Here is a 15,725-nt window from a genome sequence, read left to right on the forward strand (position 1 = left end):
ACATATATTTGCAATACACAGTACACCATCGACGCTCATTTATCATCGATTTCTCCGTCATTTGAACATTTACAAAGCTGAAATTTTGCACATATTTTCTTTGTATGTAACTAAACAAATCATACGATTCAGAATTTTTATCACAAGACAATAAGTGACGATACCGAGAGAAATGTGTCCCCGACCTGCATTTATCAGATGATAAAGATGCCATTTTATCACAAATTTTAGCGTTTCCTAATAAGATTGACTCATTTTACGCTTGTGAGAGCATATACACATTATATAGTTATTAAAAACAATGATCCTTTCTTCTATAGAAGTATAATACAATAGTAAATAGGTGTTTTACTTACCTTGATGACGAAAAATAAACACGTTTTCGGAAAATACCTTATCATTAAATGGCAATATCCGGTGTACGCATCCTCACCGTGATAATTAATGTATTAGCAATTAGGAGTAACCTGTCGCTTTTATTTTTAAATTTGGATTTTCCAGACTGTTCCATTTATTAAATAAGGGTTTGAAAGATATTTGACTTTTTTAAACTATAAATATATTTTATATAATGTAAAGATTGAAACTGCATCGGTAGCTCAGTTGGTACAATTGAGGAGCCTTGATAGTGATTTAACTTTTGCGATTAGGAGGCTGTGGGTTCGAATCCCACACAGGGCGATTTGTTTTATGATTGAATTTGTTTTATTTACATTTTTCATGTTGTTTTTTTTTTTTATTTCATTTTATTTCATCATTTCAATTTCATTTTTAATTTCATTCGTACAATTTCAATACATTCAATACATTTCAAACACACGCTTCCAATAGAGCATCTTCACACTCGCTGGCGGTGTCGGTTTCCTCCGAATCAGTGTCATCAGCTAGATGAATGACCAAATTGTCAAGGGCTATGTCAACCATGTTGAATAATTCACAATCAAGAAGATATTTGAAAAACCTATGTTATATGCGAAAATACCAAAATGATACAAGTAATGCGATCGATTCAAATACATGTTTAACATTATCATCATTTTAAAATGTACCTTAGCAAAGTATAAAATGAAAAGAAAAAAAAAAGAAAAAAAAAAAAACAATATTGATCTCCATTGGAATTCGAACTCACAAAAGTTAGATTTTAGAGCCGTCACGCTTACCACTGCACCACGGCGTCTAATTGTCGAAGAAAGCAGTCATTTAAATATTTGTTATAAAAATAAGTTATAAAAGGGTAAGGTACCCCTTTACTGAAGTGGTTTATTCCAGTAACCTTTCAAATCTATTAATAAAAGCGACAGGTCACTCCTAAATGCTAGTAGTTAGTTTTCACAATCTGGCTAAAGTACTTGATCTTCTAAACGAAGATCTGAGAATGACCCATTCACATTCGTCTTCTGTATATTTTGGATTTCCAATATTGCTATTTTTATTTTCGCAAATCTATTTTTATTTGAACAAATCAGATGACTTAACTTGTTCGAATGTCAAAGAGTAAGAAAAATTTGCAGTCAGTCCAGGTTTAAGACATCGTATACCGGGTAATATCATTTGCGTATTTTATCACACTAGCTATTCATGGTGATAAAAAGCTATAGAAGGAGATCCTTGCCAAAACAAACTTTTATATCTTGAAACTTCGATGAAACACATTTGCATATGTTTCAGAGTTCATGCAAACAATTTTGATATCGATAAATGATAACCGGAAATTAAATTGGAAAGTTTACACGCATGAAGCCGTAATCTACCGAAAATAAATATGCATTTTTATTAGCCCTTAAACTTGTCTTTGACAGACAACTCCTTAGAAACATATGCATGACTAAAACCGATCTTAATTTTTGTGAGGAAAGGCTAAGTGTAACAAGGGATATAATTCAATCAAACTAAAATCAAGAGCTATAAAATTTAAGTCAGACAAAGGAAAGTCACTTCTGAAGTTTCATTAAGCTGTGACTGGTAATAAGATGTGAGGTTGCTGTGAACCGTTAACGAGGTGTCTACAAATTTTGACGGCGACGGCGCCGGGGGTCTTGCAATTGCTCTTATGACTTCGCCAATGCGAGCTTACAATGTACATATTATACTGTCTTATTTTTCATTCAATCTTTCCTGTTTATTATTTGTACATTTATGCTTTATAATATAGAATTTGCTCTCCAATGAGCACGCCGATATCGGACAGATATCAGTTAGTAATCGGAATACTGACAGAAGTCTGTCCCATATGAAATATGTGCCACATCAGTTTGTTTTTATTTTTATTATAGTAATGCGTGGAAAATGACTGTTTTAATACATCCGGTCATTACTTACCATTTTATGCGTGTTTTCTTTAACTAAACAAGTAATATCGCTACATTAAACGTTTATGTGTAACATAAACTTTCACTGGTTGTAGGTGCTGACTTGAATATCAGGTAAAAGGGCTAACTGTGGCTTAAGGCGAAGAGAATGCTCTGCTGATACCATGCAAGCAGTTGCCCGAAAACCGGAAATTCCTATCTGAACCAATCTGACTAAAGTACATCTCCTATTACGCTACGCATAGGATCTGAAAACGACCTATTAATAGCCTCGTTTTGACGACCCTTTCGCTAACCAATCAGAGCTTAACTTACAACATTTTGCAAATCTAACTGTAGCCTTGACTTTCTATATTTACAATTCTTAATCCATAATGTGTCAGATAGCCGTTAGCTCAGCCGGTAGGCCATTTGCTTTGTAAGTGAGGGGACCCGGGTTCAAGCCCTGGATTGCCTGCATATTTTTTCTTACTCTTTGACATTCGAACAAGTCGTCTGATTGCTTAAAATAAATATAGCAATACTGGAAATCCAAAATATACAGAAGACGTATGTGAATGGGTCGTTCTCAGATCTTCGTTTAGAAGATCAAGTACTTAAGTCAGATTGTATCTGAACTTAAAGCTAATATTTTCTTATACATGTTTTTTTTTGACAAATAACAGTAAAATTATGCCGAACTAATATTTTAACCCTATTTTCTTGTAGCAGCGTTAATAAACAAAGCACGAGATATTACGTCTGTAGACAGGGAAAGTAAACGTTACATTTTCAAGCTAAACAGAATTTTCGTCTAGTTTTATCATATTTAGCGTAATATTATGTATTCTTCTATTTTTGTAAAATAAAGTTCAATGAAATGAGAAATGTGCTATAAGTAACGAAGAGAAAATATCAAGCTATTTGATTTTTATCCGGTTTTACGTAAAAGAATACAAATTACAACTACACTTATGTAGTACAAGTCATTTTCAAGAGATTCATCTAGCTTGCTCCTCGTTTTACAGCATCGGTAAATATTAGAAACTCCCGCGCCATACACGCATTGGTCAATTACGTTTGAAGATCGCAGGTCAATGGAGTCTTAACATATTAAGAGAAATCGATTTTGTGTTGACCTTGACCTTTGTTCCATTGACCTCAAATCAATGGGAAACCATGAGCAATATTTAACTAAAGTTTGTGTATCATAGCTTAAGATTCATAGGTCAAAGTATTGTGAAGTTATTGAGCTGTAACGAAATTGTTAACTGATAAACAGACGTGCAGAAGTACATACAAAATGGCAGATAGAGGTCCGTCCTGCACCATCAGCGTATATAAACAACAAACAACGGCCCAGTATCGGCCAGTTCGACTTAAGGTAATATGCGCCACCTAACGATTTTTGACGGATTTGAATGTCAAATTAAAGTTGACGATATTTCCGATTGACTTGTATTTTTCCAGTTTTCTGTTATTCTCCATTTTGCAGCCGTAAATCTTCAAACATGATCACTAACTCATTTTTTTAGCAGAGCGCAAAATGACATACTTGACAGTGTTTTAAGTAGCGTTTTATATACAAGAAAAAATACGGCAAAAAGTCTTTATTTAAATAGATATGTTTGTATTAAAATTATCTCTCCAATGATGTATAATTTGTCAAGGCAAACAATTTATGAACGCAAAACACGCAAAACTGACGTCGAGCTTCACCTAAAATTTTGCGCAAAGACGCTCATGTTTAAGAAACTGCCGGATATTTTTTTGAATAAATTTGAACAAGCGTGCAAAATTTCAATCGCTTTCAAATCCGTTAAAGAAAAATCACTTAGAAAGTCTAAACGATTCCTGATAAAGTCTTATTTAAAGCAATTAAGTCACCAAAATAAAAACTGAGTGTTTCAATTCACCCTTTTTATACCTTTGATGTCCATGAATCTGAGACAGCGGGCCTGTACCAACTGAAAAAGAAACAGTACCTCTCATCATTTCTCTCTTGTAGAATGAAGAATTTGTAGTCTAGCAGAATTACGGTCATTGTTGCTCAGATCATCCGTGGAATTTCCACGAATGAATTAAGAATGATTCTTTAACTGGTGTAATAAAATAATTTGCAGGGCAAAGCTGTTAGCCAGCCCAGTCTTGTCAAAAATTATTGTGCCAAGAAGTTCTGCATCAATACCGCCATTTTGGTTTAGGTAGCTTAACAAGGTGGTCGTTGGCTTTTATTTCTATACAGTGGGTTAACCGTTTCGCCAAACTTGTCATAAGCAATATCTCAATATGAGGTAGTATTTTAATTTTTTAAGAAAAGTTTTTCAACGGTTTGCGTTTGTTTATATCTACATTGTAGTACATAGATAGAACTTGGATTTAATAAATTGTTACCTCCAATTTCTGTTGATACTGTTTGTGCTAGCGGAATAGGTCTTCGATAACTGGTCGTGAAGTTCTGCAACGATGCTGGCGTTCCCATAACAGAGATGGGTAAGTCCCACCTTTCTGTTCCGTTTATATAAGGCATGTTAAATGCTCCCCATATTCCATTTCTACTTGATTCCATCACAGTACCTGTATCTGTTGATCCGGCATAGTTGTTTACAATATCTAAAACAACATATTAAATGATAGCGTGAATTTGACCCTTATATATATATCTGATATATACTGACAGCACTCAGAAGGACACAGACGTATATATTTTACAATGATAGTGGTATATTAACACCCCATACTCGTACAATACATTACCTAGCAAAAATAAAATAAATGTCAGTTTAGGTCGCTAATTCCGAGAAATTTTAAATGAAGCAATGTCAGTAGACTTATTAATATTAAATTATGATTTGTTAAGGCGATGCCAGTTGCTTCATTAAGTTTGTAAAAAAAAAAAACCTAATCTAAGGTAGAATTTAATTTGCTTTCATTCGATAAAACAAGTATACCTTTAAACAACGACTTAAGTTGTGTGTATATATTGTAAATAGATAGAGCTCAAACTTTGATAATAATTGTTACCTCCTCTTTCTGTTGATAATGCATGTACTGGTACAATATTATTCCTAGTAGTTGGAAATAGGTTTCTACTGTTCTGTAACGTCCCCGGTATTCCTATAGAGGAGATGTCTTGGTCTTGAGCTGTTCCTCCTTGCGGCAATCTCAGTGTGATCGTCGGGTTGTCATTGCCATAAGGCGTGTTAAACGCTCCCATAATTCCCATACGATTTGTTTCCATAACCGCACTATAACTTACTGATCCGTGAGAGTTGTCCACATCACCTAAAGTATCTAAAAATATTAAGATTGATTATGGCATGCAGTTGCACTCTTAATTTTTAGCTTTGATGTATTTCTGACCTTTTGGATGGACTTATGACGGACACAGATTTCATGATTTTTACAATGATTCTGTATACTACCATAATACAGTAATCAAGTTGCAATATCCATCATCTTGAAAACTATTCCTGGAAATTATATTTAAAAGCATTGTAATATCAACAAACGTGGTATCTGTAATCGTTTTACTTCGAGATCGCCGAAAATCGATGATACTTGGTGCAGGTACTTTTCGCTGAATATGTTGCTGTTGCCTTACGTAACGAAAAGTCTCACTTGTCTTCGTATGTCTGAACTATAAATCAATTTATTACAATTTTCACGTTATAACTTTAGAGCATTCTCTTTGCACAGAGAAACACATTTTTTTGCTATCCATGAAATGAATATTGAAAGGTAATCTCCTCTTGTTATACTGTTGAGAAAGACTTTGCAGAACAAAAACGACATTTACAGCGAAGCGTTTATTTACGAGGGAAAAGTCACAGAGACTTAGGCCAGGAGTATAAGGTGGATGTTCTACCTTAATCATCTTTTCCTTGTTCTAAGAAGGACTGAAAAAAAATGTGACTTTTTTTGGCGGACGCATTATGTATATTGAAAAAGCTGTTTTTCTACCTTACAGTTCGATTTTCCCCTTAAAATGCTCTTGTTTATTGTAGCTGACACACATAAATTAAAACAATACATGGACAATAAGTAGTTGTTAACAAATTGTCGTTTTGTCTATCGAAATCTCGTAAGAATTCCTTTCAAAATGTTTCAAACATATGTCACTAAATAAGACCATTCACAGCGTTCACAGTTAGACAAAAAGAGATCCCTTATTTTTATGTAGATACGTATGTACGTGAAAACAGGAAATGTACAATTTATTTATTTCGAAGCTCATTTTGTTAATATTTTTATTGATTTCATGTTTGCAACACGCCTACTTCTAAGGAATCTGTTTTACCATCACACACCGGAGACGTTAAAAATTAGAGATATGACTAGAGGTTTTAGATTGACTCGATATAAGGAAGTCGCTGCACGTCGAATCTGACAATACTAAAGATTACTTGTGATGGCATCCAGCTGGCTTACGGAAAGTCGGTAGTTCTACCGAGGTGCCCGCTCGTGATGAAAAAATGCACGGAGTAACACCTGGAGTCTTCCTCCACAGTCGCCATATGACCTAAAACTGTGTCGGTGCGAAGTTTAACCGAACAAAATAAAGAAATATACTTTCTGATGGCGGGAATTTCGAGATAAGTGAGTTTGAGATACCGAGTTTCAACAGTACTTTAAATTTATAAAAAATGAAGGTCATTTCAGCATTCTTAGTTCCTACTTACTTTCTGTATTCTGAAGTATCATCTCCTGTTTGATGACAGTGGTACGTTCGGGCATGTCTACTCTGTGTTCAAGCAAAGGGTGTGGTGAAATCTCAACGCAACATTTCTCAAGTTTGCCTTTTTCGCACGTGATTATCGCGTTCATCTGTCCTGACGTTATGGCATTATACACATGGTTAAACATGCTGTACCATTTGTATACGTCTTCCTTGCTGTAACAGTACTCCCCGGCAAACTCCTCAATAATAACCAAACAGGTATTCTTTAAATCAATTTTCTTAAAATCGTTTGGTTCAGTCAGAAGTAAACATTGTGATGGTTCATAAGAAGAAGCTAAGGCAACTGCTACTGATGTCTTTCCGCATTTCTTGGGGCCTGTCAGCACAATAGCTTTATTTGCTTTGAATTTAAGCCTAGTTTTCCTGAGGATTTCTTTATCAACTTGACCGCTGCAGATTCTATATTGCTTCAGGAAGTTGCTGGTCATGTCTTTATTGAAACAATAAAAAGTACTTGAACATTATACACTAACTGAGTGGCTTGCCGATCAATAGATCTAGTCAAAACTATGTTTCGAGGTCCGAGGGACTATAGCCAATATTTTCGTATGACAGCAGCATTCATAAGTGTGTTTATATAAGATGATATTTGAATAATATTCGCTTTTTTACTATTAGCCCTGTAAACATAATGTTGAATACAGACCGAGAATATAGCACAGATTATAGCCCGATGACTGTAATCATACAAGTATTTACCACTGTAATAAAATTGAATAAACGATTACATGTAGTACTAGTAGGCACTTATCTATAGATATTGTAATATTGAGCATGTTTACCTTTCAAGTTGTTGCTAACTGGCAAATAAGCTGAGTACACATCCTGATTTCTGCACTCTGAAATCAATCAATAAATATTTCATGAAAGTAAGTATTAGTTATTTATTCTAACACTTATATGATTTTCTTTTATATAAACAAAGAATGGTTTTACCGTGTATTGTCTTGTCGATTAAAACACATTTCGCAAAATGACCTACTTTGGCTATTCTGGTTTACTCCGTCCACTTACGACTGAAAACGAATTCCAGATTAGCATCCCTTCCTGGTGTAATTCGAACGTGTTAAAATTGAAATATGACTAGAAAATGCTTAAATCATAACAACCAAACATTATGTTCACGTCCACGTGATATTTGGCGCTATGTACGCATCGAGAAATAGAGCTTTCAATTGATCAAATATTTATTTAAAACAATCTCACATAGCACAACTGTTTTGATTAATTTACACACATACACTGAGTTAGTTCGCCGTCATTTAGAATTGCGCTCTAACTGAACTATTCAGCAAGACGTATTACAATTTTCCGGTCCCGGCTGTATAAACAAAGGAGCGTGACGACCTACCATTTGGCGCCATTGATTCTCGAAGAAACAGCCGATCTAAATCGATCTAAATTTGACAACAAGAGGCCATGATGGCCCTATTTTCGCTCACCTGAGTACCGTTGCTCTTACTAATAAGAATAAGTTTTGACATAGATCAAATAGGCATACACATTAAATATCATCAGAAAAAATTTTCTTGTAATAGTCACTTTGACCTATGGGTCACATACTAATCACGGCCAATTTGAGCCACAGGGTCCTAGGCTCTTATACTGCATTTTTGTACTAGCAAGACTATTCCTTACACTAGAGGACTTAAATAACATTTAAAACCAATCTCATTAAACGCTGATGTGTATTAATTTACATAAAATAAAGGAATTATTTGTCATAAATTCAGTCAAAATGATCTACCCTGATTGTCCGAGTCCAACTAAGAGCATAAACGACATTTCAAATCAGAATCTTCATTAGTTACAAAGATCTAACCAATTTTTAATTTGACATAAAGGGAGGTAATTTGACATAAAATCAGTCCATAGTTATCTATTCTGATTGTCTCAGTCCAACTAATGAAAATAATGAAATTTCAAATGAGTCCTATAAGTACTTATTGATATAAATCCATTTTCATTAAAATCAAGGGAGATAATCATTGATAAAATAACTCCGGAACCGATGCTTGGTTCGGACAGATTCATCATGGAATCCAGGATGTATTGTTGTTGAAGATATAAGTTTGTATAAAATCAAACTATAATCAAGTCTCTATATGATAGCAAAAGCGAAAATAGCAAATTTTGGCCTTTTAAGGGCCGTAACTCTGGAACCCAGGGCGGGATCTGGCCAATTTTCGGAAGAACCAAGATATTATGCCTGTACAAGTTGTGTGCAGTTTGATTAAAGTTGGTAGCAAAATGTTGTCTATCTGTTCACAAGCCAAAATATGCAATTCATGGACCTTTAAGGGGCCATAACTCTAGAACCCATGACGGGATCTGGCCAGTATATAGAAAGAAACTGAGATATAATATGCCAAATCAAGTTGTCCGCAAGTTTGATTAAAGTTGATTGCAAATGTTGAATCTATCGTGTTTACAAGCCAAAAATAGCAAAGTTGGCCTTATAAGGGGCCATAACTCTAGAACCATGGTGGGATCCGGCCAGTTTTCGAAAGAAATCGAGATATTTGTCCATACAAGTTGTGTGCAAGTTTGAAAAAATCAAGTACAAATGTGGTTTCTATCGTGTTCACAAGGAAATTGTGGACGGACGGACGACGGACGATCACAAAAGCTCATCTTGTAACTACGTGACAGGTGAGCTAATAAAAAATGTACAAGAATCGAAAAAAATATAACTAAACCTTGTTTCAACACTATATTTATTTATTCACTTCGGGCGTTATTCGTCGTACAAAATAATTCACTCGGGTTACGCCCTCGTGAAATATTACTCTCAACCATAGAGGAATATAATATAATATTAATGGTTCTTGACTCATTGTTTTAATGTCCGTCGTGTATAAAAAAGTGTTTAACCACTGGTTTGCTATGAATTATTTCTTAATTACTTATATGTCGAAATAAAGTAATAAACTAAAATGTCGTACCAAGTGTAAGATCTGCCGGATGAGTTTCGTTGTGTCATCGAACACCTTTACAACGTCTTCGAGGATACCATGATCATGGAATTGTTTGCACTTCGCCAAAATCGCCGAGTCTGTTACCATGATGATGTCTAACGTTTTTTCATCGTCCCCTTTAGTTGTATGCATCATACGTTGAATATATCAGCCATACTTTTGGACTTGTCTATATCTATGAAAATTTCCAAACGGATTTCTGCAGAGGACCAAATCAAACATCTTCAGGATCGATATGGCCCATCCGAAGACTTGTGCATTTCGACACTTCGTTTGTAATCGTAATCCATTCCTTTAATGGCTGCAAGTGCTGTTTCAAAGTAACGACTATTGTAACTTCCTGTTACAACCAAGTGATGATTATCTCGTAGTTTTGTTCGATGTCAGACACTTTTTCTGGCGCACTGAAGTTATCTGGTAAATCCTTGATTGTTGCTTCACAAAATTGCTGATAGATACAATAGATAATTACGTTCATTAGCAATGCTTCCATGTATGAAGACGCAGTATTAAACTCATGACTTAAAACGAGGCGGAGTCGTAATCAATAATGAGTAAGGAATATTGAAATTTTAAAGGCTGTGAACCTTTAATATATATAGCCTCTATAGTCTTGTAATTCTTCTTTAACAATGGATATGTACAATGTTTTATCTTTTATGATGAAAGTTTATATGTAAATGTGCATACATAAGACTAATGAATGAAAAGTTAAATTGACAAAATAAATCAAATGTAACACAAGTAAATTGTAGAAGCTCTAGATTGCTTATAAGAGTTTCAAATTTTAACATGTATAAAACCCCGTTCCATGCTGTTATGTAAGCAATGTTAGTACATGTAATAGTAGTTAACTTGAGACTCATTTTGCCATGTTATTTTAGTTCAATTAAGTACGCCAAAGTTGTTACAAAACGAGTTCTACTCCCATGGTAGTCATGCATTTTCCGATTCGCAAAAGCTTGAACAATTTTTGTAGGATTTTTTCCAAGAAAGATTTCCTTGAATTAAAATTAGATACATATAGGAAATAGAGACCGTGTTATAGTGGTCTAATGGACTCATCGGTCCACGTTGTTTAAAGAATCAGTATACTCTAGTATAAATTTGAACAATCTTGAAAGTCAATTTCAAATATCCGTGTGAAATTATTTCGAGATTGGGAAATCTTTTTCAAGAATGAATGATTCCCATACCATTTATCACCAGGGAAAGAGACCTCGTCCCTATATGCTACGGCCAAGTGCAAATAAAGCGTGACATTTGGGTCTAAAATTGAACTGCTGTTATGACATATTTTGCTAAATTACTATTTCAAAGGACATGCAAAGAAACAGCGCATAAAGTATTTTTTTCCAGTAGATGCAGGTTTCTTAAAAATATAATTTATTGATTTATATGGGACTAAGATGATATTTATTTTTTTTTCAATACGTAAAGCATTGTTAAACTGGCAAAATATTATATAAACCATTATGTTTGCCAATATTTGTTCTTTATACATTAGGCAAGGACATGTGACAAACTTTCATGCTATATTTCAATCATATTCAATGCGCTCTTGAAAAGATAGGCAAATTAATGCAAGGGCAAGTAACGATATCAAGAAATATACATGTACCTTTAATTAATTGTTTTACTAGTTGGTAATTAAACATTCAGTTGAAATAACTATTTCAAATTAAAACTATATCAAACTCCTTTGAAATAAAATCAAACTTGGCTTTGATATTCAAAAGTATTACTGAGCAGCGTTCAAACCAAAAATAGCGTGAACTCTCTGTTCTACCTTTGTGCTTCATTCCACCATTAAACTAACAAAAGATGTTCAAACTCTACAAAAACACTGATTTTTGTTGTTACAAAACATCAGTGTAATTAATGGCACAAGTCTTCCTGTAGATGCTAATTGTCAGTTTGTCAGTTAATTTACTAAGTTGTGGCCACGATTTACTAAGTTGTGTCCACAATATAAATAAAGCGTTGCGGATGTCACCACTGTGCCACCGTATGCTACACTGACTTGAAAGATATTTTATTCATTTATTTAGGGAAAGGACAAAAAAAGATGTTAAAATATCTATGTAGTTTCAATCCTGAGTATCTGCATTAGGTTTGGGGTTAACACGCATAACCAGAAAGGGACATTAATTGGATAAAATGCAAGTCAGAATTATGGGAATTGATGGTACCACCTAGTTTAATAACCCCGAAGATACATGTGAAGTTTCAATTCAATATCTGCATTAGTTTTGAAGATAATAACTTACATGCAAAACTTTAACTAATACTTTCTAAGTCCAAACGGGAGTATAATTTGGCCAAAATGCAAGTCAGAGTTATGGGGGCTTGGTCCAATTAGGTTGTAAATTGACCTAAAAAAGAAAAGATAAGTCTCAAAGCTGTATGCGTTTAAGCAGTAGCTATATGTACATGCATGCAAAACTTTAAACCAGGATTTTCTAGGTCGAAAAGGGGACATAATTTGGCCAGAATACAGGGACTTGATGCTATCAATTAGATGTATAACCCCAAAGACGCATGCGACGTTTCAATTCAATATCAACAGTAAAATGTACAGAGATATTTTTGCAAAAAAAGTTTCCGAATCGGACATGCATCTTAAATATTTTTAGTTTAATCGACGAGTAGCAGTCTAAGCAATATCTATGCCGAGTTACGTCAACTTGCACTGAATAGTTCCAGAGGAGATGTTTTTGGAAAATATGAACAGAAAATTTGGACGCGTGTAATGAACGACGGGGGCAAGTGATCAAAACAGCTCGCATGAGCACCTTATTCTGCTAGCGATTACGCAAAATTCCGTCATAAAAGTCATTTGCAGATGAAACTACTTAAGATGTAATGGTTGTCCTTCAAAAGTAAAATTCAAAACAAGACATAAAACTTCCAAAAACAAATTCCAGCAATGTTAAAAGTATCTTATACATTGTGAACTATATACTAAAGCATCATTGTTATACAGATGTTTACTGGTACATGCATTTGTGCAATAATGTAAAGAACAAATTATATACAAACCTTGAAGTTTCTTCAGAATGCCGTCTACAGTTTTTATTCTTTTGTTTTTGTCTCCTTAAAAATGAAAACTATTTGAAATTCAAAATCTTTATGAAAGACCCTTTTCAAACATCAAGAAAGTGCAATCTTATTGTATTCGCATTGCCTTCTTTTAACTTATCTTTACTTTTCATTTCATAGTTTTAGAAAGACAATTTGCTTTATTCCGTAGCACACATATTACATGTGAACTGATTATTTAAATGTAACGTTCTTTTTCATTAACATTGAACACCATATCATTGCCCAATTTGCTTTCATATCGAACAAAGAAGACTGAAACAAAAAAAAAAAAAAAAATATTATGCATTATGTCTAAAATTAGATTTAAGAGTTCCAATTTTATTTTGTTTGATTTATTTATTATGTTTCGGAATAAAAAAATAAAATATAGCTATAACCTCGATTGCCATATTATCCTGGTAAACAACTCTTATGCTTGTGAAACTGATATAATGGAAAGGTTTAAAGTGTTAAATAATTTAACAAATTGGCTTTAAAACTGTTTAAATGCCTGGTGGTGAAAGATTATGGTAATCTACACGACGGAACTTAATACATATTTTAACTAATTTACGTTTATATACAGAATGTAACTGACTATAATATTTACACTGCATGCCCTGGTTTTCCTACAGTCACCTTCCGTAGAATTGACGTTGCTTCCATTGTATTGGATCCAACTTCATCTAATTGATTTTCATTTCCTGAATTGTGTCCGCCATTTGCCGATTGTTTCTTCATACCATATCCGTAAAGCATCACCAAGATCTGGTAAGTGACTAGTTTTAGCGTCACAAATTTTCTGGCGAAATTCTGCTTCATGTGTAGCGTTGAACATCTCCTTAGCTAAAGTCATTGTCGCTGTATCAAGGCGTCCCCAATAGATATCAAAATCTTCGTCGGATATGCTTCATGTGTTTGGAAGATGCTGCAACTGGTTTCTTATCCGCGAATTTCATTTAGATGATACTTTTGCATTGGCGGAAGACTTGCATCAAACATTCCGTAATCAATGTAATAAGCAGGCACACATCCCATTGATTTACATCAGCGGTGCCGTTGCCAGGATACAGTAAGTCATACTGATCATCCCTAACCTTTCTTTTCCTTTTAATTGTTTCACATCTTGATGTCTTTGAGACAAATATGCATCATGTCCGTATAGGAAGTCCTAGGATCATCCTTAGCAAGCTTAATGAAAATTCTCTAAAGGTTCAGGACAAATATTCACCACAAAACACACAAGTCTGAAGTATTATCCGCCATCTGTTCACTGTAAGTGAAATCTTTCTCTCACAACCAATCTCTAAATATTGATATAGACTTTAATAAAGTTATTTAAAATTGAAAAATGGATATATGGAAATACAACGTGGACTTCAAAATGCCCAGTTACATAATGCTAAAATTGACGATGACAATGATCCACCATATAAATTGAAATTTCTCAACAAATCCTGAAGCAATCGTGCAAATATCGAAGAATGTGAATTTATAATTTGCAGTGTTTGCAACGTCAGAACTGATATAAAATTATCCCAAAAACCTTTACTGATTTCAGAAACTTTCGCCGTTGTTGAAATAGAATTAGTGAAAACAAATATATAATTACAATTTATTTCAAATGATGATTTTCAACATAACAATGATGTTCAAAAAATACAATCTTTATTCCAATAACGCGAAATGTGTTGAGATATTACGAAAATAGAATTTTCATTTAGAAACATTTGTAGATTAATATGGATATGAAAGTACTATTATCAAGAATATATTATTTGTTTACAAAACTATTTGCACCTAACATCTTTTATTTTAACAGGTATGTTTAACTGAGAATTTTAAACGAATCAGAAATTTTCAATCTGTTAAAAATGATATGAAACTGGAGGTTCAATTACAGTCAAACCTGTCTATAAAGACCACCCTTGGAACAGCCAAAATGTGGTCTTTATTGGGAGGTGGTCTTTATTCACAGGTTAATATACACTGTAAATGTTACAATGAGAAACAAAACATTTGGTCTTTAAAGCCAAATGGTCTCTATGCAGAGGTGGTCTTTAACACAGGTCTGACTGTATTATATATGTGTTACTGAGAACTTTGAACGAATCAGAAATTTTCAAACTGGTTAAAATGATACGAACCTGGAGGTCCATTTATTATATATGTGTTACTTAAAACTTTGAACGGATCAGAAATTTTCAATTTGATTAAATGATATGAATCAGAAGGTAGTAGTTAAATGAGATAGTAAAATAAAAGGATATCAAACTTACATAATGATACACATTTCAAATCTAATTACATTTCTCATTATAATATTTTAATAGGACTTTCTAATGATTTCTTTATGAAAAGCTGTACGTATATTATGAATTATACATAACACATCTGTAAACTTGACGTGTATCCATAGGAAACTGGTACCCTCATTTCCTGTCACTAGACATAGTTCATGTCTTTAAATATTTTTTTTTTAAAATATATGCAACCCTAACTTTTATGGACTAAGTGATGGACCATAACTCTGGTCTGGTAGAGAGAAATCCAAAACAGAATATAAAGTGCACAACTTTAGATACCTGGAACATAAACTTTTATAGCCTTGATACATATTTTGACTAAGACAAG

The 15,725-nt window shown here is 33.7% G+C and overlaps 1 protein-coding gene across 1 annotated transcript; it reads right to left on the bottom strand.

Annotated features, from left to right (window-relative positions):
* Positions 1-2,270: 2,270 nt before the first annotated feature.
* Positions 2,271-13,947, bottom strand: LOC123540355 (uncharacterized). Its single transcript, XM_053525898.1, has 6 exons — positions 13,818-13,947; positions 7,812-7,868; positions 6,971-7,459; positions 5,313-5,582; positions 4,683-4,901; positions 2,271-4,255 (listed from the first exon to the last, which is right to left on the bottom strand). Exons 1-6 carry the CDS (start codon positions 13,945-13,947, stop codon positions 4,167-4,169), a joined length of 1,254 nt encoding a protein of 417 aa, XP_053381873.1. The 3' UTR covers positions 2,271-4,166.
* Positions 13,948-15,725: the final 1,778 nt, after the last annotated feature.

The sequence above is a fragment of the Mercenaria mercenaria genome, chromosome 16 (assembly GCF_021730395.1).
Source record: "Mercenaria mercenaria strain notata chromosome 16, MADL_Memer_1, whole genome shotgun sequence".
NCBI classification, from domain to species: Eukaryota; Metazoa; Mollusca; class Bivalvia; order Venerida; family Veneridae; genus Mercenaria; species Mercenaria mercenaria.